This window comes from Gorilla gorilla, chromosome 14, assembly GCF_029281585.2.
Source record: "Gorilla gorilla gorilla isolate KB3781 chromosome 14, NHGRI_mGorGor1-v2.1_pri, whole genome shotgun sequence".
In the NCBI taxonomy this organism is placed as follows: Eukaryota; Metazoa; Chordata; class Mammalia; order Primates; family Hominidae; genus Gorilla; species Gorilla gorilla.
In genome coordinates, this window is record NC_073238.2 from 79,625,988 (window position 1) to 79,651,205 (window position 25,218).

At 36.1% G+C, this 25,218-nt stretch overlaps 1 protein-coding gene across 1 annotated transcript; it reads right to left on the minus strand.

Moving 5' to 3' along the window:
* Positions 1 to 940: 940 nt before the first annotated feature.
* LOC101150415 (legumain) lies at positions 941 to 10,162 on the minus strand. The gene is given in 6 exon segments (XM_063697305.1): positions 941 to 1,444; positions 1,447 to 1,855; positions 1,857 to 1,976; positions 1,978 to 2,289; positions 9,868 to 9,967; positions 10,092 to 10,162. Coding segments are annotated over 6 exon segments (1,482 nt in total). The 3' UTR covers positions 941 to 974.
* Positions 10,163 to 25,218: the final 15,056 nt, after the last annotated feature.

The window sequence follows — 25,218 nt, forward strand, 5'->3', positions numbered from 1 at the left end:
AGGAGATAATATTTAGGTAAGACTTAAAGCAAAACACGACCCCAAAACTTGTCTTCCATCATTGCTAAAATGATCATTTAAAGCCAGTCTACCTGAGCAGAACCTAATTCACATATTCCTTCACATATTTTGTCACTACCTGGAAAATATGTTTAGAAACTAAAATTAAGACAACTATGCAGAGCAGACACAGGGTAGCCAGTCAAATAATAGCTTAAAATATCCAGCATACTAAAATGGAGTCACTGAATCTGAGAATAAGTTGTAAGATCAGGTAATGACAAAACACATCCTATTAATCCAAAACTTTGTCCAGAATGGAATGCTTGACTCTCAAAAAAAGCAATTTGGGTTTACTATAAAGTGTTTTTTTTTCCATTAAAGGAAGAAAAACTTTTTATTTTATTTTGTTTTATTTTATTTTATTTTATTTTATTTTGGGGGGACTCTGTTATAAATCTTTATTTTTTAGGACTTGAACACTGGCAGAACTAAATACAAAAGCAATAAAAAATCATAATATTTTCTAAAAATAGTTTTCCATTTGGGGCTTGCGGCCCCCTTCAATCAAATCATTCTGAAGATTTAAAGGGGTTTCAGCTTCAAATTTCTCAGAATAAAGACTCCTTTTGAGAGGGGCTACTGAAGCCCCCATGAACTTCCTGCTCCTTAAAACTAACGGGCAAAACAAAAACAAAACAAAACAAAAAAACCTCCTAGAAAGCAAATATGACCCTTCTCAATACAGAGCTTTCCCCACCCCAATTTGTAGGTTTTCAGAGAAGACTGGGGAAGTAGGTAACAGCGAGCAAGTCATCCTGTGAGGAAGGTCCTGGAGCCGAGCGAGCCCTAGAGTGGGGACTCCCCAGGAGGGCCCGGAGCAGCGGGGACTTCTCACTCCACCTCTTCAGTCTCTGATTAGCACACATTCGGGGGAGTGCTCCCACTTGGAAAAGCTTCCAGGAGGCAGCTCTTCAGTAGCGACCAAGGCACACGTGGTCCATGGACAATTTTATCCTGTGAAGCGGATACGGTTTCTCACAAAGGTTGGCCAGCACGTACAAATGTCTCAACGCATACTCGCACTTGGGGGAGTGCCAGTTGAAGCAGTACGTCTGGAAGTGCAGCAGGGCCTCCAGGTAGCAGCTATGCCCTGTGAACGGGGCTCTCTCAGACAGGAGCTCCTCCACCTCAGCCTCGGACGCTGCCAGCAAGGAGGGGATCTTGCGCACTGACTTCTCAATGAGGTGCCTGGCATCCAGATGCCGATGGATCTCCTCTGTGAGCTGCCTGGAGTCCTCCAGATCGTTGGTGTTCATCAGTTTCCTTTTCAGGATCATCAAGAGCACATCAGGGCTGGGGGTGAGGTCAAGGTGTGTGACTGGAGGCAGGGAGATAGAAGAACTGGCTTTGTGTTTCATACTCTGAAACTGCATCACTTTAATGTGGAGATCGTTTCTTTTCCGTACTGCATGATGTGGCTGGTAGTGGTGTGTGATTTTACCAGGTGGTACTGCTTGTGCAGGGTCTGGTTAGTCAGATCTTCCACGTCCGAGTCTTCCATCCAGTTGGCGCTGTACCAGTCCCCCAGGTACGTCGACCTCTTCTCATCATAGTAACAGGTGTAGGACGACTCTCTGGGGTTGGCAGCAGTAGTTGCATAAACATTAGTGTCACCAGGCAGGTGGTTCATCATGGACCCAGACTCACAGGCTTCAATATGGAACACCATCTTTTGGTACATTTTATGTATGTACATGTAATGGATGGTCTCATTCAGGTACTTTACATGAAGATCTTCATTGGGAAAAACCAGTATTCCAGTAGATCCATGGTCACTGAAGTAAACGAACACATACATGATCCTGGGGGCCGCTCTTCAGGACTTTCCCGGATCCTATGCCCTTCACCGCTTCCGCATTGCCTCTCAACACAGCAAGGAAATTTTGTGGGGTAACATCTTCTCCAGTGTAGTCAGTCCTTCGGGAATCCCTGATAGACATCCGTGCCATTGGGCCTGTTGATCACAATTCCTGGAGTGGGATTGCCTTCAGAGTGAGCAGTGTCATCGTACATCATAACAATGATCTGCTCGTCTGGAATCCCATTCCGGTAAATGATCTGGTAGGCATGACATGCAGCTGCCTGGTGCCTGTAATTATACCAGCCATTTGAACCCGCCACGATCACCACCCAGTGCTTGCGTCCATCTTCAGGATCATCTATGAGAACAGCACCAGTGCCCAGTGCCACGCTGAGGAATACAGCTACTTTCCAAACCCTTCTGCACTTTGGAGTTCAACTGCAGAAACCTGTGATAAGCCATCGTGGTGGCAGTGGTGGCAGCGGTGGCAGCCGCGGTGGCGAGTGACCGCGGTGGTGGCGGCAGCGGGACCGTGAGAAAAATCTTAATAATAAATTTGAAAATGCTGTAACAGTACAGCATAATATTCTCAGATAAAATATATCCAAGCAAATACAATGGAATTTTGCATCATGGGAAAGTTGTTGGAAGTATTTAGTTTGCCGAAACTAATAAAATCTTATTGTACTTTCTGCACTTATTTACAGTAAATGTGGCATAGTTCTTCCTTGACAGTACTTTTTGAAAATTGTGGTCAGTTGTTTTCCAACCTTTTATTTGCCTTCAGTTTATTTTTTTTAAATTTTAACACACAAACAATGTATCCACTTACACTTGTTTCCTATTTTTTCAGTTGCATTGTATCGTTTGAGATTTCCTTTCTAATGTATTACATTCTCTAGTTATTCTGTCAAAAAGCCTATATGGATGATAAATTTCTGGGTCCTTGTATGTCAGAAAATTTCTGAACTTATATCTCTATACAAGTCTCAGTCAAATATTGTCATTAAAGTCATTTCTCATTTATTCTTCCTGAAATTGTCAGTTCTAGGAAACATCTGGTATCTTTCATTAAAAGAAATTTCACATTTTTTTTTGGTGGTCTTTTGGAATGGCCCTTTAAATAAAATGTTCAAGGTTTCATTACAGTGTGTTTATGTGTAGGTATTTTTTCTTTTAATCTCTGTTGACTATTGGTATTCTTTTATTCTGAATAATGCTTTTTAAATCTTCTTTATAGAAAGTATTGGATTATATTTTCTTTAAATATTCTCTTTTTCTTCCCCCTTCTTAGGAGCTTTAGGTCTTTTTTTTCTACTATTTCTTAGATGGATTTTGAAACTTATGGACTTATTCTTAGTTTCTCTTAACTTCTCTTTCAAGCCACATTTTGAAAAAAATTCATATTTCTCTTTCCATTTATTAATTACTCTCCAGTCCTTTTCACTTGTCTAATCCAAGTGTCTAATTTCAGATGTCTAATATTATTAATATGAATAATCACTTTTTTTAAATTTGCAAGTTGTTAATACAAACCATTTATATAACCATCTTGTGTGATTCTTTCCTGACTCTTCCTCAGTTCTGTTAGGTAATAGCAGTGAGGCCATGGGTCATGTCAAATATTCAAGCTCTCAATGAACACCCAAAGATAGACATTCAGACAGCCATTGCTTTTCTAATGAAGACAAAACTTTGAAGCACCTGCTGCTTCCATGAAAATATCCAAAATAATCATCCTGCTTTTTGCTAATGTTTTTTCCACAGTTTCTACTTTCCATCAAGGATAATTCCAGAACATTGATGTTTCATCTGTTTGGCTGAAGCTTTGCAGTTGTGGCTGACTTCTCAGGCCTATAAAGAATCCTTGGATCCTCTGGATAAGTAAGAGTTGCCTCTTTCTCTTTCTTTTTCTTTCTTTCTTTCTTTTTCTTTCTTTCTTTCTTTCTTTCTTTCTTTCTTTCTTTCTTTCTTTCTTTCTCTTTCTTTCTTTCTCTCTCTCTTTCTTTCTTTCTTTCTTTCTTTTCTTTCTTTCTTCCACAGACTAGAATATAGATATAATCTATTTTGGGGAGTCAATATGTTGCTGAAAAGTGAAATAGAAAGATAAACTTCAAAACTTTATTTTTATGACTGAATTGCATTTTAAAATTATGCATCGAAATTGTTGAACATTTGGAAATAGAACCAAATGTTTAAAACAACAAGATATTGTCACCTACTAGACAGAATTAATATTTCTGCAATTGTCCCCTAGTATAATTTGTTAGTTATTTTTATACTTGAGATTATAATTCATAAATTTGTGGCTCATTTATATTCATTAAATTACATTAATGCTATCATGTAATACTGTAACTTATTACATATGCATACACAATATATTTCTAGGTCAATAAATTTAACAGAATATAATTTTAATAATAATATTAAATTGCATGAATATAACATGATATGCTTAATAAGTTTCTTGATTTCAGATTTTCAATTTTCTTACAATTTCAGCAACATAAATGAGGCTGACAGACCCTACAATTTACAAAACTACCTTTGCCTTTCCCTTAGACTTGTACTTCAAACACATATACAAGGTCAGAGAACATTTCTAGATTCCAAAGTATGAGTCTTATCAATATATACTCAAAGAGTTTTATCACTTTTTATGTCCACATTAGGCACCATATTAGAGCAAAAGTATTGACAACATATTATTTAATGTTTAACATTCTGGAATCTGGATGCATGTGTTCTAACCCTGACCTGATACTTACTGGTCTTGAGATCATGTGGAAGTAGCTAAGTCTCAATCTTATCATTCAGCAAATGGGCAATGATGATTGTGCTTACCTTGTAAGGTGGTTGTAAAGACTTTTTAAAAAGGTGATTTAGGAAAGGAGGGAAGATGGCAGATGGGAGGCAGGACTGACTTGCAACTACCACTCAGATGGACAAAACAGTATGCGGAGACTCACATCATGAACTTTTGCTCCAAGAACTACTGAAGGAACATACCAGGAAAACTGAAAGAATTAACAGACGCTTTGAAAGAAGTGGCTTGCTGCTGCAAACTCTGAGAGACAGCTGAAAATCAGCGAGTACCCAAAGTGGGAGAGGGGAAATGTCCCCCTCGAAACACACATCCTCACCAGGGAGCCAGAAAATCCAGATTATGGGAGAAGAATTTAACTTTGCCTAGAGCTGAGGCAAATTTAGAGAGCTGGGTTAAATATAAAAGAAGCAGCCGTGGGAAAAGCCCTGTAAGCACTCCTGGGCCGTAGAAAAGCCCAGGGAAGCCATTTCTGAATTCATCTCACATTGGTCCTTGGGGCAGGCTGCTAATGGAACTGGGGAAAGAACACAGGGAGAAGGAAACTTCTGGCTGAACTTTGTAGGGATTTTGACCAAGTGCAAATTTTCCAGGGCAGAATCTGGGGATGGGGGTGAATAGGAAGTACAGATATGAGCACAGAAGTCACACTGGGGAAAGGCAGGGCCTGAATGCCCTGCTTGTTTTCTCAGTGTGTGGAGGCTTGTAGCCAGGGACAAGTTCCCAGCCCTGGTTACCAGCTGCCAGTCTAGAAATGTGGGGCTGTTGGGGAAGCATGACAGGAGTAAACACGCTTTTCTCACTGCATGAGAGCTGGATGAGGCTGGTCGCTGCCAGCTTTTCTCTACTTCCCTGGAGACCTATATGAAGCAGTGGAGGCAGCCATAACCCCCCTGGGGATTCCATCTGCCTGATAACCTAACTCCCATCCCCCACAGCAACCACAGCAAACCCCACCCAACAATAGTCTGAGCTCAGACACACCTAACACTGCCTCCACCTAATGGTCTTTCTCTACCTGGCCTGGTAGCCAAAGGCAAAAGACATAATCTCTCAGGAGCTATATGGCCCTGCACATCACCTGAAGAACCCAACACTTACCTAGGCTACGCTAGAGCAAGCTTGTTTCCTCTCTACAACACCACAGCTGATGCTCTCTTGAAAGCGCCACCTCCTTGCTGGAGGCCAAGAAACTCAAGCCATTACAGCAGAACAATCCTGCCCCAAGAAAGCAATAGCTAACTCCACTGCCTGTAACATCCTGGCTAACCAGAGGTCCTGAGTCTGTCCATGTGATAAGTTTACTGCCAGCACAACCAGCATTAGAAAAAAACAGTGCATTGAATAAAACCACAACCAAGGCCCCTCACAGAGTCCCCTTCACTCCCCTGCTGTCTCCACCAGGGCAGGTGCTGGTATCCGTGGCTGAGAGACCTGAAGTCAGGTCATATTGCAAAACTCTTTGCAGATACTTTCAAGTACCAGCCTGGAGCCTGGTAGCTCCACTGGGTGGCTAGACCCAGAAGAGAAATAACAATCACTGTAGTCAGGCTCTCGGGTAGTCCCATCCCTAGGAGAAGTGGGAGAACACCACATCAAGGGAGCAAGCACACTATGGGACAAAAGAATCTGAAGGGTAACTCTTGAGCCCCAGATCTCTCCTCTGACATAGTCTACCCAAATGAAAAGGAACCAGAAAAACAATTCTGGTAACATGAAAAAACAAGACTTTTTTAGCACCTCCAAAAGATTGCACTAGCTCACCAGCAATGGATACAAACCAAGACAAAATCTCTGAATTGCCAGAAAAGGAATTCAGAAGGTCTATTATTAAGCCAATCAAGGAGGCACCAGAGAAAGGTGAATACCGACTTAAAGAAATTAAAACAATGTTACAGGATATGGATGGAAATATCTCCAGAGAGAAAGATAGCATAAATGGAAAGCAATTACAACTTCTGAAGATGAAGGACACACTTAGAGAAATGCAAAATACACTGGAAAATTTCAACGATAGAATTGAATAAGTAGAAGAAAGAACATCAGAGCTCGAAGACAAAGTTTTTGAATTAACCCAATCTGAAAAAGACAAAGAAAAAAGAATTTTTAAAAAATGAACAAAGCCTCCAAGAAGTTTGGTATTATGTTAAATGACCAAACCTAAGAAAAATTGGTGTTCCTGAGGAAGAAAAGAAATTGAAATGTTTGAAAAATACATTTGAGGGAATAATTGATGAGAACTTCTTGGTCCTTGCTAGAGATCTAGACATCCAAGAAAAAGAAGCTCAAAGAACACCCAGGAAATTTATCATAAAAATATTATTGCCTAGGCCCATAGCCATCGGGTTATCTAAAGTCAAGATGAAGGAAAGAATCTTTAGAGCGGTGAGGCAAAAATATCAGGTAACCTATAAGGGAAAACCTATCAGAATAACTGGAGATTTCTCAGCAGAAACACTACAAGCTAGAAGGGATTGGGGTCCTATATTTAGCTTCCTAAACAGAACAATTATCAGCCAAGAATTTCATATCCAGTGAAACTAATCTTCATAAATGAAGAAAAGATAGTCTTTTTACAGACAAACAAATGCTTTGAGAATTTGCCACTACAAAGCCAGCCCTACAGGAACTGCTAAAAGGAGCTCTAAATCTTGGAACAAAACCTCAAAATACACCAAAAGAGAACCTTCTTAGGCATAAATCTCACAGGACCTATAAAATAATAACACAATGAAAAAAATACAAGGTATTCAGGCAACAACGAGCATTATGAATAGAAGAGTACCTCACATCTCAATACTGACACTGAATGTAAGTGGGCTAGATGCTCCACTTAAAAGATGCAGAATGACAGAATGGAAAACAGTTCACTAACCATGTATCTTCTGTCTTCAGGAGACTCACCTAATGTATGAGGACTCACAGAAACTTAAGGTAAAGTGGTGGAAAAAGATATGCCATGCAAATGGACAGCAAAAACAAGTAGGGATAGCTATTCTTATATAAGACAAAACAGACTTTAAAGTAACAACAGTTGAAAAAAACAAAGAGGGACATTATATAATGACTAGTCTAACAGGAAAATATCACAATCCTAAATACATATGCACCTAACCCTGGAGCTCCCAAATTTATAAAATAATTGCTACTAGACCTAAGAAATTAGATAGAGGCAATGCAATAATAGTAGGGGACTTCAATACTCCACTGACAGCACTAGAGAAGTAATCAAGACAAAGTCAACAAAGACACAATGGATTTAAACTACACACGAGATCAAATGGACTTAACAGCTATTTACAGAACATTCTACCCAACAACTGCAGAATATGCGTTCTATTCATTAGCATACGGGACATTCTCCAGGATATGTCCACAGGATATGATAGGCCACAAAATATGTCAACAAATTTAAGAGAATTGAAATTTTATCAACTACTCTCTCAGACCACATTGGAATAAAGTTGGAAATCAGCTGCAAAAGAAACCCTCAAAACCATGCAAATACACGGAAATTAAAAACCTACTCCTGAATGATCATTGGGTCAACTATGAAATCAAGCTAGAAATTTAAAAATTATTTTAACTTAATGATAATAGTAACATAACCTATCAAAACCTCTGGGATACAGCAGAAACAGTGCTCAGAGGAACATTCATAGTATTGAATGCCTACATCAAAAAGTCTGAAAGAGCTGGGCACAGTGGCTCACACTTGCAATCCCAGCACTTTTGGAGGCCAAGGTGGATCACTTGAAGTCAGGAGTTTGATACCAGCCTGGCCAACATAGTGAAACCCCATCTCTACTAAAAACTAGATGAGTGTGGTGGCATGAGCCTGTGGTCTCAGCTAATTGAGAGGCTGAGGCATGAGAATCTCTGGGACCTAGGAAGCAGAGGTTGCAGTGAGCTGAGATAGTGCCACTGCACTCCAGCCTGGGTGACAGAGTGAGACTCCATCTCAAAAAAAAAAAAAAAAAAAGTGGGAAAGAACACAAATAGACAATCTAAGGTCACATCTCAAAGAACTAGAGAAACAAGAACAAACCAAACCCAGCAGAAGAAAAGAAATAACAAAGATCAGAGCAGAACTAAATAAAACTAAAACAACAAAAACAATACAAAACAAATGAAACAAAAAGCTAGTTTTTTTGAAAAGATAAACAAAATTGATACACCATTAGCAAGATCAACCAAGGAAAGAAGACAGAAGATCCAAATAAGCTCAACTAGAAACAAAATGGAAGATATTACAACAAACTACAGAAATACAAAAGATCATTAAAGGCTACTATGAACAGCTTTAAGAACAAGCACTAGAAAATCTAAAGGAGATGAATAAATTCCTGGAAATATACAACCCTTCTAGATTATTTCAGGGAGAAATACAAACTCTGAACAGACCACCACACCTCAATCAAAATGATGATTATTAAAAAGTCAAGGAACAACAGATGCTACTGAGGTTACAGAGAAAAAGAAACACTTTTACAATGTTGGTTGGAGTGTAAATTAGTTCAACCGTTGTGGAAGACAGTGTGGCCATTCCTCAAAGATCTGGAAGCAGAAATACCATTTGACCCAGCAATCCTGTTACTGGATATATACCCAAAGGAATATAAATCATTCTATTATAAAGATACAAGCACCCATAAATAGTGCCATTTATTGCAGCACTATTCACAATAGCAAAGACATGGAATCAACCCAAATGTCTAACAACAATAGACTGGATAAAGAAAATGTGGTACATATACACCATGGAATACTACGCAGCCATAAAAGAGAACAAGATCATGTCCTATCTAAAATAATCTATACATTTAAAACAATGTGAAATTGTTTAAAGGTATTTTAAATAAAATTACAAATGTAAAGTGATTTTTTTGTAAACAAAAAAGATCTAGCCTAAGACGTGGAACTGGAAGCTGTCATTCTCAGCAAACTAACACAAGAAGGGAAAACCAAACACCCCATGTCCTCACTTATAAGTGGGAGCTGAATGATGAGAACACATGGACAGATTGGGGGAACAACACGCAGTGGGGCTTGTTGGGGGATTGCGGGGAAGAAGAGCATCAGGAAAAATAGTTAATTGATGCTGGGCTTAATAAGTGGGTGATGGGCTGATTTGTGCAGCAAACGACCATGATACATGTTTACATATGCAACAAACCTGCACATCGTGCACAGTTAGTCGATTTACATTTGGAGTATCTATTGTATTTAATTGATTTATTTTTCTATGCTTGCACCAACCCTTATAATTTTGATTGCTGTATAATGATATAAAGTAGGGTACATCCTCCAAAAACTTCCAAATTTCCAGGGTTTTTTGTTTTGTGTTTAACTATAGTCACCATGCTGCACAATAGTTATCTTGAACTTATTTCCTCTCACCTAACTATAATTTTGTATCCTTTGACCAACATCTCCTCAACCCCCAGTTCCAAACTCCCACCTCCAAACATCTCGGACTCTAGTAACCTCCATTCTACTCTCTATTTCTGAGAGCCACATATATATACTTCAAAACATCATGCAATACGTACAATTATATGTAAAGTCAATTTAAAAGTGAAGTAAGAAATAAACGTGTCATTGTAATAATCAAAGTTTTTGTTTTTTTCTTTGTCTTTTTGTTGTTGTTGTCATCTTAGGCTACCTCTTTTGTGTTTACAAAAAAATAGCTTTATATCTGTAATTTTAGTTAAAATGCCTTTAAAAAATTTTCACACGGTTTTAAATCTATAGATTATTTTAGATAGAATTGATACATTAAAATGAATCTCCCAGCCAGGCGCGGTGGCTCACACCTGTAATCCCAGCATTCTGGAAGGCCGAGGTGGACAGATCGCCTGAGGTCAGGAGTTCCAGACTAGTCTGACCAAGATGGTGAAACCCCCGTCTCTACTAAAAATACAAAAATTAGCCAGGCGTGGTGGTGCATGCCAGCTACTTGGGAGGCTGAGGCAGGAGAATTGATTAAACCCGGGAGGCGGAGGTTGCAGTGAGCCGAGATCGAGCGCCATTGCACTCCAGCCTGGACAAGAGCAAAAAACTCTGTCTCAAAACCAAACAACAACAACAAAAAAAGGTCTTCCAATTCTTTAGGTGATAAATCCTCTTATTTATTCAAATCTTCTTTACATTTCTTAAGAGTGTTTTATGAGTAGGGACATGTCCATCTTTTGTAAAATATATATGTAATATTTAAATATTATTGAAGTTTAGGAAATGTTTTATTCAAATATTTGAATAAATCGCTGATTAAAGCTTTGCTTCTTTTCTAGCGTAATTGTTTAAAGTTATGTTTCCCTCTAAGCACATTTGAACCATATTTTATTCTATCACACAGTTCAATGACTGGCTGGTGACCTTGAATTTGTACAGGTTTATTTACAGCTTTGTTAGCACGGAATGTATTGAAGCCCCACGGCATTTATGAAGCTTCTTTAACTTGTTGGTATGAAAACAACCCCATTTCTCCCGTTGTAGGAAGCAAGCGAAACCTCTGTTCAGTTCCTTCAGGTTTCCAGTTATTGTTTTCCACATGAATGTCCTTGAATTCAACCTTGCACACGCACAATTCAGGTTTCAGCCACTGTCTTCTTATTAGAGGTAAGCATTCTTATTGTTTTTTATTTTTTATTTTTATTTTATTTTATTTTATTTTATTTTCCCAGAGGTAGTGTATATTTATTCCCCTAGCTAATTGTAATATCTTTTTTCCTTTTTCTTTTCCTATTTTATTTTACTTTTTTGAGAGAGAGTCTCGCCCTGTTGCCCAGGCTGGAGTGCAATGGCAGGATCTCGGCTCACTGCAACCTCCGCCTCCTGGGTTCAAGCGATTCTCCTGCCTCAGCCTTCTGAGTAGCTGGGATTAGAGGCATGCGCCACCATGCCCGGCTAATTTTTTGTGTCTTTAGTAGACACAGGGTTTCACCATGTTGGCCAGGCCGGCCTTGAACTCCTGACCTCGTGATCCGCCCGCCTCGGCCTCCCAAAGTGCTAGGATTACAGGCATGAGCCACCGCGCCTGACCTTTTTTCTTTTTTCTGTGAGAGAAGTGTTATTTAATAATTAATTTTCATTTTATGCATAATATAAGAATTTTTTGGTTATAGAATTCCATTTTCTGCCTCCTGTTCTTTATCTTTATGCTATTTTTGTCGTATAGTTCAGTTCAATAACTGAAAACTAATGTGCCTGGTTATAATTTTCTTTAAATAACTTCTTGCTAATTTCTACATCAGAAAAATTGGTGTGTGTTTTTTCCACTCTAGATTATGGGTCACATTTTTCCAGCTTCACTAAATGGCTCATAATTTATATTTACACTGGCCATTTTCATTGTTGTGTACATTCTAGATTATGTTATCTTCTTTTACAAAATGATATATTTTATTCAAGCAGAGGGTCAAGTTATCAGTAGATGACCTGATCTCGTGTGGGCTGATATTAGAAGTTTATTACAATTTGCCTTGTGTCCAAGGACCCACACCTTGTTCTCACTATATGATACTTTTCTGCTAAAGTGTGACCTCTCTCAAATTTTCTGAAAATATCCAATTGTTTACCAAATTCTGAATTGATAGTACTTGACTCTGTCTTCATAGCAGCAAACAGTTGCTGAAATCTCAGCTCAGGTATTTCTGCCTATCAGCTATTGCTTTCTTTAGGATCCTGTTGTCTGGCCCAAAATATGCCTACATTATGACCCAGTGAAAGGCTGGAAAATAATTTATACTCAGATTTTGGGGCTCTCCTTCTATGATTTCCCCTTTTCTTCAATTTCCAGTTATCCTGTAATCCAAAACTCTAATATCTCTACCTAGTAAGGCCACTGACTTCTGTTGAACTCTAGTCCTTGTGTGTTAGGCAGGCCACGGAGTGGCCTTCTAGAAAAGTCAGTTAAATGGAGATCTCATCCAGAGGGTTTCCCTTTTCTCTAGGTTATATCCTCCAGCTTCAGTCATATTTGGTCACCCTAGAGAATCTTTTAAAAGTTGTTAATTATCCATTGGTAAGAGAGTTCATCTAATAAAAGTGACTAATCAATTATTAGAAGCAGTAAGGCTCTGCTAGATGTGTATGTACATACATAAAAATTTTATATCTATTACCATATCTTTCCAGAAAATTTCTAATCCTACATGTTCACCAATGATATTTGGGAGTATTCTTCCTAAATTCCTAAGAACTAAAGATGTTATATAACTTCTAAAACATTTATAGCCATATATAAAACATAAAGTGATATGATTTTATGACTTTAATTTGTATTTCTTTGGCTACTAACCTATTTGAATCTCTTTTCATATACTTGGCTATAATTTTGATTTGCTTTTTTATTTTTTTAAATTCACATTGCTTTTTTAGTTTCTAATTAATGTTCATTTTTTACCTTGTCAGTTTGTGAGAGCTCTTTCTAGAAGTACAGCAGGTCCCCAAATAACATCACTCCATTCCACCTCATTTTGTTTTAATACTGATGAGAAGAAAATCAATATCAAGCCAGGTCCACTTTCTGAGTGGAGTGTGTTCATTCTCCCATGTTTGTATGGGTTTCCCCTGGCTACTCTGGTTTTCTCCCACATCCCAAATACGTGCATGTTTGGTGAATTGGCATGTTTACACGGTCCCCATCTGAGTTAGCATGGATGTGTGTGTGAGCGTGCTTTGCAATAAGATGGGGGTCTTTCCAGGTATAGTTCCTGCCTTGGGCCCTGAGGTTCCAGGATAGGCTCTGGCCACCTGCCACCCTGAGCTGGACTAACCATGTTGGAAAATGAATGAATGAATGAATGAATGAACGAATACATTTTATTTGTCAAATAAAAATTTAGGGAAAATTTCCAACCTGCTTAAGATAAGCATACAACTGCAAAATAATAAACAATAAAGTGTGGTTAAAATAAAAAACATTGAACCCACCATAATTGCTATTGTTCATTTTTGAACTGTGTGGTGGTACAAGATGCACATTACAATTTTCATTTTGTACACATTTATTTGATTTAACCCACCACGGAAACTAATGCTGTCATTCACTGAGTCACGAAAAATTTGATAAATAATTACCTTTTTTTGTTTTGATTAATCTTTCTCAAATACATGGATAGTGCATATCGACTTCAGTGTTTAATATAAGAAGTATTTTGGGTCTTTGTTTAGAAATTTGGTGGTGCTTTTGTGACCAGAAATATGCAGCAGAAACCAAACTCTTGTTTATGTCAATTAGATAATGGTAAAGTTGGTTTTGTTATACGTCATTTCTATGGAAGTGGCAGTTTCCTAGATCCTATCAATGACTTTAAAGATTTGCTGTATTAAAGTGTATTTTTTACCATTAGAATTTGTTGCATAATATATCTTGTTTTACATTCAGAACTATTTATAATTAAATCTGAAGTTTAATCAATATCATAGAACAAACACAAAGTAAGGCCATTTAATAAAGGAAATACAAACATAAATAAAAAACTAATAATTCCATGTGCTTAAAAAGTGCGGGGCATTGTGCCAAAAAAAATAATTATATTTATACATTTAATCCTTCTAGCAATCCTAGGGTTAAAGAACTATTCTTATTCCCACTTTAATAGAGTAAAATAGGTACTCTGTTTAGTATATTGCCCAAGGAAACAACTATGAGTAAATGGGAAAGTCAAATTTTAAATCTTGCCAATCTTGCTCATGTCCTGCATTTTTATGCATTACAAAATACCGCTTCATGTATATATGTACAGAAGTATTTTATTGACAATGTTTTTTGCCTATTCCTCAAAACAGATTACTCTTGGTCTTAAAATATGATCATTAATTTCATTTTAAAACTAGTTATTTACTATGTTTTTTACTACATATACTTACATCAAAATATGGGAACACATAAGTTTGTTGATATTTTAACTTTTGGTTTAGATTCAAGGAGTACATGTGCACATTTGTTACAAGGGCATATTGCATGATGTTGAGGTTTGACGAAAAACAACCCCATTTCTCCTGTGGTATTCAATGGTAATTTTAAATCCCTGCCGTGTCCTCACTTTTGTTGTAGTCCGCGGTATCGATCGTTCTCATCTTCATGTCCATGAGTACTCGATGTTTAGCCACCACTCATAAGTAAGAACATGCAATATTTGATTTTCTGTTCCTGTGTTCATTCACTTAGGTTAAGGCCTCCAGCTACATCCATGTTGCTGCAAAGGACATGATTTAATTCTTTCTTATTGCTGCATAGTATTGCAAATCCAAATCTCTTCAAATTTCTTTCAAATATATTCCATGTAAAGAAAACTTTATTAGACATAAGAACAATCAGGAAAATGTAATCTATTTACTAGAAAAAAATTAGATAATGGAAACATACCCTAAGATGACTGATGATGAAATTTGCAGCTAAGTATTTGGAATCAGCTCTAATAGTATTTAAAGGCTTAAAGTAAACAATGGCCCTAATGAATGAACAGATGAGAAATATTAGCTGAGAAATAGAAACAAATCTAAAGTAATAAAATTTCTGGGACAGAAAGGTACATTGTTTGCATAATATTTGAATTCTATAAGTGAAAAAATAGATGATGTAAAATAAATAATTATAAATTAATACAAAATAATAGTTTCAAATATTTCAAATATTTGAAATTAAAGAGCCCATTTCTAAGCAGAATAGATAATCAAAAGAAAAGTTAAACTACTCTAAAACACATCATAATAAAATTGTGGAAAACTAATAATAAAATGAAAAATGACAAAGAGAAAAAAATATATATATAGACATACAGGGAAAAAAATTAGACTCTCATTTGATTCATCTTTAAGAAAATGTGGGCAAAGCGCGGTGGCTCATGCCTGTAATCTCAGCACTTTGGGAGGCTGAGGCGGGTGGATCATGAGGTCAGGAGATCGAGACCATCCTGGCTAACACGGTGAAACCCCGTCTCTACTAAAAAAAAAAATACAAAAAAATTAGCCGGGCGTGGAGGCAGGTGCCTGTAGTCCCAGCTACTGGAGAGGCTGAGGCAGGAGAATGGCGTGAACCCGGGAGGTGGAGCTTGCAGTGAGCCAAGATAGCACACTGCACTCCAGCCTGGGCGACAGAGAGACAATGCATCTCAAAAAAAAAAAAAGAAAAAAGAAAATGTGGACAGAAGAAAATAAGACAATAACATATTATAGACATGATGTGGAACTATAATAAAATCATAAAACGAAAATAAAAACTGCTGATTCAGAATTTTATATGCAGCAAAACTCTCTTTCTTAATTAAAATGAAATAAAAACATTTTACACCACGACAAAACAGTACAAAAACCTTGGGAAAATTTCGTGCTAGTACACCTGCACCAAAAGAATTGCTAATTAAAAAATTTTGAACTTAAGAAAAATGATAATAGACAGAAATCAGGGATGATTATAATTTTTTTCTCACTTGTATGTAATACATCTTTTTTTCTGCTTGCCAGTGTTTTAAAAAATTAAACATGCATTTACCTTATTGTATATAAGTAATGTGTCAATACGTTGAATTAAAAAAAATTCTTCTGCCTGTATCCTACATAATAATAAATTCAGTATGTTACTGGATATGTATTGTCAGGAAACAAAACTCTATATACAATCCACAAAAAGAAGAAGATGCAAAATAATTAAATGTATCTAGGCCAATGAATAGACATGAGCAAATATAGCTGGATATAGTGGTACATGCCTGTAGTACCACTCACTCAGGATCACTTGAGACCAGGAGATCGAATCCAGCCTGGACAACACAGTGAGAGCTCCATCTTTAAAAACTAAACAAACAGATATAAGCAAATTTATTCCAGTAAGTAAATCAAACAATCTATGTACCACATTACGACAAAGAAGAAGATGAATTTCCAAAACAATGGAACAAATGTTAACCATAAATTTAGCATTTATGAACTACAATTTGCACCATCATATAGAAATACCACTGGTCTGACAATAGAAGTTTATAAGAATTTTTTAGTGTATTTGGGTTATTTTTGATTTTCATTTCTGCTGTGTGTTACAAATTACCATAATTATTTTGTCCTCTTTGAATAACACGGGTGGAATGAAAAACAAAGTTGGTGAAGCCATGATAACATAAAAATAGCAATTTTTACTGCAAATACTATGGGAGTTTTTTAAATTATTATACTTTAAATTCTAGGGTACATGTGCATAATGTGCAGGTTTGATACATAGGTATACATGTGCCATGTTAGTGAGCTGCACCCGTCAACTCATCATTTATATTAGGTATTTATCCTAATGCTATCCCTCCCCCAGCACCCCACCCCCCGAGAGGCCCCAGTGTGTGATGTTCCCCGCCCTGTGTCCAAGTGATCTCATTGTTCAATTCCCACCTAGGAGTGAAAACATGCAGTGTTTGGTTTTCTGTCCTTGTGATAATTTGCTGAGAATGATGGTTTCCATCTTCATCCATGTCACTGCAAAGGACATGAACTCATCCTTTTTTATGGCTGCATAGTATTCCACGGTGTGTATGTGCCGCATTTTCTTAATCCAGTCTATCATTGATAGACATTTGGGTTGTTTCCAAGTCTTTGTTATTGTGAATAGTGCCGCAATAAACATACGTGTGCATGTGTCTTTATAGTAGCATGATTTATAATCCTTTGGGTATGTAGCCAGTAATGGGATTGCTGGGTCAAATGGTAATTCTAGTTCCAGCTCCTTGAGGAATCACCACACTGACTTCCACAATGGTTGAACTAATTTACACTCCCACCAACAATGTAAAAGCATTCCTGTTTTTCCACATCCTCTCCAGCATGTGTTGTTTCCTGACTTTTTAATGATTGCCATTCTAACTGGCATGAGATGGTATATCATTGTCGTTTTGATTTGCATTTCTCTGATGACCAGTGATGATGAGCATTTTTTCATGTGTCTGTTGGCTGCATAGATGTTTTCTTTTGAGAAATGTCTGTTCATATCCTTTACCCACTTTTTGACGGGGTTGTTTGTTATTTTCTTGTAAATTTGTTTGAGTTCTTTGTAGATTCTGGATATTAGCCATTTGGGGAGTGTATTTTTATAGTCAAAAGAATAACAATATGTGCAAGCTATATAACTCTATGTAGCTTTTAGTATGACATAACCCTGTTCTCTTCTTGTCCTATTAGGTGACTGATAATTAGACAAAAATTTCAAAGACATGTTGTATTAATAACTAAATTTCTTTTATTCTGCTTGTTCCTGTGCTATGTGAGAATAGCCTACTAAATATGCAATATGTATAAGAAATTAATTGAACAACAAACAAGATAACGCTTTTCATTTACATAAATTTTGTAAATACACACTCAATATTCTTGAAAATGTATTCATTGTCATTATTCTTCCAGTTATGTTTAATGTTTATAAAATCTGGGTTATTTTCAATCTTGGATATTTGCAATGTTTCTAATTTTGTTCTTGTAATTTAAAAGGGAGTAAATAACAACACCAAAACAAATAAGCAAAAAAGGCTTTTTAAGAATGATTTCACTTTATCCATTTTAATGTTTGCTGGAAACATGGCAAACATTTATGCATATCTCATAATGTCCTGAGTGTATGTGTGTATATATATGTGTGTATACACACATACACTCAGGTCATTATGAGATATACATAAATGTTTGCCATGTTTCCAGCAAACTTATTAAAATGGATGAAGTGAAATTATTGTTATGAGATCATGAAACATCTTAAGATATACAAGACATACTTTTAATCATGGATCTATTTCAGGTCTTTTGCTTCCTCTCATTTGGAATGATCTCCTTTGGAATGGTTCATAATTAAATCCCCTCATTATTTATCTGCTTTTCTCTCTGCATTTCAATCTAGTCATCTTGCCCTTTTGGTTTGTGTGACCATATGTCAAATTTGATATTTGTAAACTATTAATTAATGGAGTATAGAGAGAACAATGTTCTAAAATTGGGTGTTTACTCAAAGAATTCTTACCCACTGTATTCCACTACTTTATCTGTGGTAACTATAATGTTTCTCAGACCACAATTAGTAACTTTTATTTACCCCATTTCTGCTATGTTCTAGTCTGTGAATTACAGTCTCTAAAAATTTGGTTTTGGCTATTGACATTTGTAATCAGTTCTCAGGATGTTATCTCCATCATCACTTGACCTCAGTTTTATTCCAGGTTTTATGCTACCACCAGTTTGCTATCTGTAATTTCTTTATTTTGATTAATGTATTGTCTATATTTGTTGAAAATTGCTTCCAACTTTATTGAATTATGTCTGTCAAACCACTTTTAATACATTATTTTAATTAAAGCTATAAAATATAATTCTTAATTAACTTAATTCAATGTTATCAAATAAAGACATTGCTATGTATAACAATATTGTATTTTGTGGATGTCATAGGAAGCTGCTAATTCAGTGTTTGGTAGTATATATTTTTAATGATTATTAGAGATTAGTTCAACTTTCTCCTTTTATTTTTTTGTCTTAGTTGGGGCTGCCATAACAAAATATAATAAACTGGGTGGTTTCTGAAGAGCATAAATTTATTTCTCACACTTTTGGAGTCTGGAAATGTAAGATCAGTGTGCCAGCATGGTTGGGTTCTGGTGAGGGCACTCTTAAGGGTTGCAGACTGCTATCTACCTGTTATACCCTTACATGGGGGAAAGAATGACAGAGAGAGTTCTGTGATCCCTTTTATGACACTAATCCCATTCATGAGGATTTCGCCCACCATGACCTAATTACCCCCCAAAGACCCCACCTCCTAATACCACTACATTGGGGATTAAACTTTCTAGAATTTTAACAAATAAATTTGGAGAACACAAACATTCAGCCCACTGTACTTTTATTCACCAGAGTAATTGATATTGAGAGGCAAGTATGAATCAGAAACAACATTTCTTAGTTTAATTTTTTTACTAACTCAAGTGTTTAAGCTTAAATGTAATAGTTATTTTTAAAAGTACATTGCTTCTTATGCTGGCAATAATCTAAAATTGAAGTCATACTATTGTTTAATTAATCATCTTTAAAACATAAATAAGATTTTACTATTAAAACATATTAAATATATGTTGTTTGAAGTAGAGAAAATAAATCATTGGTTAACAAAAATAAATTATTTTTTAGGTTAAAAAAACAGAACATATGTATCTCACATGTGAGCTAAGATAACTTTCATTTTGATTCTGATTCTAATAGCTAAATCTGTGAGTGGCTGGAGTTTGATAACATGCATTTCCAGAGTTTATAATTCCCTGAAAAAGTGTTTTAAAATTGTTTCATATAAAACTGAAAAATAGTGTGTGCAGTAAAAATAGGCAGTAAATGTTCTCCCTGTAATAGGAAGGGTAACAACATGCATGCATGCAGTGAATCTTTAAAGTGCGATTCTAAAATTAAACTACACCATGTTACTTCTCAAATCATAAAAATGATCACACATTGATTTTAATATCAAAGAATGAGGTACCGAATATAATGGAAAAATTAAAAGTGTTATTAGTGAAGTATACATTAAAATGTACTTTATAACACTGCATTTAAAAGAGCAATAAAGTGCATTTTAAATTCAAGTAACTGAAAAAAATTCCAAGAGAAACAATAGCATTATAGCGGAAAATATGTTCTTGCCTTAGATATTTATATATTAGCTTGTTATAGAATTTAGTATGACAGAATAAATATTCCATATCTAAAGATGAGAACATTTTTGAGGTATAATTACATAAACTGTATATTAATGCATTTAAAATTAAAGATACAATGCTATAATCTTTCTATATTACAAGTAATGTCAGCCATATTCTATTATATTCTTGGATTTCCTTTAAGAAAGCAATAATAAAATATGTTAGCTTTAATCTGAAAAAACAACTAGAGACTAACCCAGCTTATATTTTAAATGTGTTGCTATATGTTGTTGTCAAAATGTATAATAATTTGTTTCCCTAATAATAAACCTTATTAACCTTTTTTTAGTACAGTTGAAATGGAGGATAAACTTTGTTTTAAATCATTCTCCTGAAACTGCACCTATGAGATGCTATATAAAAAGATATACCAGAAACTTAACAGAAACATAGTAGTAATGGAGGATATTATTTCATAAGAACAGAAAAATATTAATGTTATACAATTTGAAGCCTGACTACAGCATATCATATAGATATATATGTGTGTGTGTGTGTGTCCAGATTTATATCCTGAGCACTTCAAACTTTTCCTTGTACTTTCAAATAGCATTTATTTTAGTCTTCTCACTTATATTTTATGCACAGTTCACAACATAGTCAATCCTCTATCTATGATTTTGACCGTTGAGTGAAATGTTCAAAGCTGTTTCCTTAAGAAAGCTAGTTTTTTAAGTAGATGTAGAAGTCACATACTTAAGATTTTTGAGTTATTGTATTTACTGAAGTATGAATAAGGAGATGTTTTGGGGCCATTTTTATAAAACTGTATTGATGTTTCAAACTCAAATATATTGCATATAGTTCCATAGAATTAGAAGCTCCAAGCAGAGGTGAAATAAAATATGTATATGCTTTTGAAGCTAGCGATGATGTCTTACAATATAGTTATCTTCTGCTTCATGAGTAGTTTTAATATTATTTTGAAATATCACTTTAAATGAAGCATTTTTTTAATTAACTCAGAAACAAATGTTTTAGAAAAATCACCAGTGGTCACACAACCATGCCAACAATCACAGACATATTAATATTCCTAATAAGGCAGACATATTTGTATCTATTTCTTTCCATGTTATCATTTGCTGATAATTAGAATAAAGATTGTTTAATGTTGGTAATTTTAATAATGAAGAAGTTGCTTCTGAGGGTACATTTTCTCTATGGTTTGTAGTGTAAAACATATTTATAAAGTGACATGCCAAAATGAAACCCTTTATCTGTCTGTATCCCCACCTTTGTGTAAATTTAGTTTTACCTTGTGTTATAAAATGTGCCTTTTAAAAATAATTAATGATTTACATAAGTCTATGCCACTCAGAATTGTAAGATTCAAGGCATTGGAGCCAATACTGTGAATTCTCAATGCCTAGTATACTATGTCAGATATATCTTAACTTATAAATTCATGTTTCATATCTGAGTAAGTAAATGTATGAATAGATTTTTCCTGGTAATTTTTGTATCTACCAAAATCTTTTATAAATCTCTGAATTGCTGCACAAAAATCCTTTTTTATATTTTCTACTATGTATTAAAATTTGGAAGATTTTCTCTCCAGATTGACACTCACTCCTTATGTCTTCTCCTGTTGAGATACTCCAGTATTTTCTCATCTGATTTAGTTTAGTCTGAAGTAACACATAATTAGGTACAGTCCAAAAGTTCCCTGAAATTCAGAAAGATTATTGCCTCCTCTAACTCACATCCCATATGTAGCAGAGCCAAGGTTAGAATCCAGGACTGATGTACTTCAGACATTTGTTCTATACTTTCAAATGTTGTTTTCCTGCAGAAACTAAATTAGAATTCAGTGGCACCTTGTCACCTGACATTGTCATGAGAACTTGATGCCTCACTTCCTCCACTGGGCTGGGCCAGGGTCCTCCTCAAGAAGCACCTGAGCCCAGAGCTGTAGTGACCCAATTTTAAGGAATACCACCATGACTAGTTCACTCCTGCCCCAAAAGTCTCATGAAGACAATGGTTAATGGCAACTAATAGAACATGTTTGTGTGTGAGTGTGGGAGGGCTATCACAATGGCCTGCACAGCTAATTAAGCATGGAGGTGTCAGCTGTGTATAGTGACTCACACCTGTCATCCCGGCACTCTGGGAGGCTGAGGTGGGAGGATCACTTGAGCCAGGAGTTTAAGACCAGCCTGGGCAAGATGGTGAGACTCTGTCTCTACAAAAGTGTTTAAAAATTAGCCGAGTTTGGTAGCATGTGCCTGTAGTCCCAGCTACTGAGGAGGCTGAGGCAGGAGGAGTTCTTGAGTCCAAGAGTTCAAGTCTGCAGTGAGCTATAATCACGCCATTGCTCTTCAGCCTAGGCTACAGAGTGAGACCCTGTCTCAAAAAAAAAAAAAAAAAAAAAGAAGTGTCAACTTCACTTTTCAAGTTTTTCTTTCTCTGTTTATTCCATCTTTTCTCCCTTTCTCCCTACTTCGGGTGTAGCCCTACCTCCTAGCCTCATCCCTTCTGTACTTGCATTATCATTTAAATGTATGATAGGTAAAATGTGCAACCCACACTGGGAAATACCGATATAGCAGATAAATTGCCTGGATTTAAATTTGGTCTTCCCCACTTTATGATGGTCATCTTAAATTCCCAATCCCCTTTTTCAAATGTAAGTAAAATGATACTTTGATATAAGTTGTGAGATTCAGTGAAGTTATGTATGCAGGGCATTTGGGGCTGCTCTGGATTCCATAAGTGTTTGTTATAATAATAAATACAGCAGTCTCCCTTTATCCTCATGAGATACATTCCAAGACCTCCAGTGGATGCCTGAAACTACAATAGTACTAAGCTCTATATATACTGTTTACACTATACATACATATCTATGAGAAAGTTTAATTAAGCAAGTAAGAGATTGACAACAATATCTAATAGAATAAAAGAATATAACAATATGCCAGCATCACTACTCTTGCACTTTGGGGCCACTATTAAGTAAAATAAGGGCTACTTGAAGAAAATCATTGCAATACCAGGAATACCAGTCTGACAACCGAGACCACTCCTTAGTGACTAACTGATAGGCACCATAAATAGCATGGACAGACTGGACAAAGGGATGATCCACGTCCTGGGTGGGACAGAGCAGGACAGAAAGGGATTTTATCACACTACTTAAAATGGCATATGGTTCAAAACTCATTGTTTATTTATGGAATTTGTCATTTAGTATCTTTGGACTGTGGTTGACTGCAACTGTGGAAAGTGAAACTGTGCATGAGAAGGAACTGCTGTATTTTTGTGACTGCCGGTATGTCTAAAAATGTCTACACCTATCTACACCAATATATGTTAGAATGCATTTTCTGCTTCAGAAACCTTTCTAAATCTCTGGTCTGATTTATTGAAAGTTAAAGAATTATAGATACCATCACAAAGTGAGGCAGTGTCATCTATTTATTCAATATATTTGCTGCCTCCACAACAATTTTAGGCCACACATAAGTTATTTGGAAGCCAAGCACACCTTTGAAATACTGTGCAATCATAAAAAAAATGAGATCATGTCCTTTGCAGGAGCATGGATGGAGCTGGGGGCCATTTTCCTTAGCAAACTAACACAGGAACAGAAAACCAAATACCACACGTTCTCACTTATAACGGGGAGCTGAATGATGAGAATACATGGACGCATATAGGGTAACAACAGACACTGGGGCCTGTCACAGGGGAGGGTGGGCGGAGAGAGATGATCAGGAAAAATAACTAATGGTTACTAGGCTTAATAACTGAGTGACAAAATAACCTGTACAAAAACAAACAAACAAACAAACAGACAAAAACACAAGTTTACCTATGCAACAAACCTGTATCCCTGAACTTAAAATAAAAGTTCATTAAAAAAACACCCCTACCTGTGTAGTTGTCTATGATATAGCTTGCTTGTTCCTCATCTCAGTGACCCAAAATTCAACACACACACAGCTGCTACGGAAAACCTAATGGTTAATACCAGAATCATGTAAATAAGTTTTTCCCTTTGTGTGTGTGTGTATTTTAAACTAGTGAATCTACAACTCCCATGGAAAAGTGTAAGGCATAACAACCATGAACCTTAATAAAGGGATAGTCCTACAGATCCTCACCTCTCTCCTCTCTCCTCACCCACTGGTATATCTCCCTGCCACCTCTAGACTTCCTGTCAGCCCTCATTAGCACCCAAAGTCTCTCTGGGATATGTAAGCAAAAAATATCTTCCATCTCGTGCATTTTGGTTTCACTTGCTCATTGTGTCTCGCTTGACAAATGCACTTTTGTCCCACTCAGAGCTCTCTTTTTTAGGGAGTAGCTATTTTGGCTTAGATTTCTAAGACCATATTAGAACAAAAAAAAAACACAATAAAATTATAATAGTCAGTTATAGATGTATTTGTGGATATCTATTTTGCATTTGGTTCTGGAAAGTAACTTTCAGAGTCAGAAATCCCGCTTAGAAAATGAATAAGGAACAAGAGAGGAGCCAGCTTTTCTGCACTCTTGTTCGTTTCAAATCATAAAATCATCGTCGTCTCACTTTCAAACTTCTGTTTCCCTTCCCTTATTACCTTCCTTTGGCATTTGCCCGCAACTAATTTAAAAGTTGTATCCATTATTTTTACATTTTTAATTGTTACTCTAGATAGTTTACAAGCGTATTTAAAGTAACAAACTCTGTTATTAAACACCATTTTTAAGAAGCTTAGAAGATTTCAACTTCTTTTAAATATTTTCCCCCAATTCAATGCCATTGCTTTTTAGTTTAACTGTTCTATCCCCAAAATATCAAGTTAGATGTTATTATT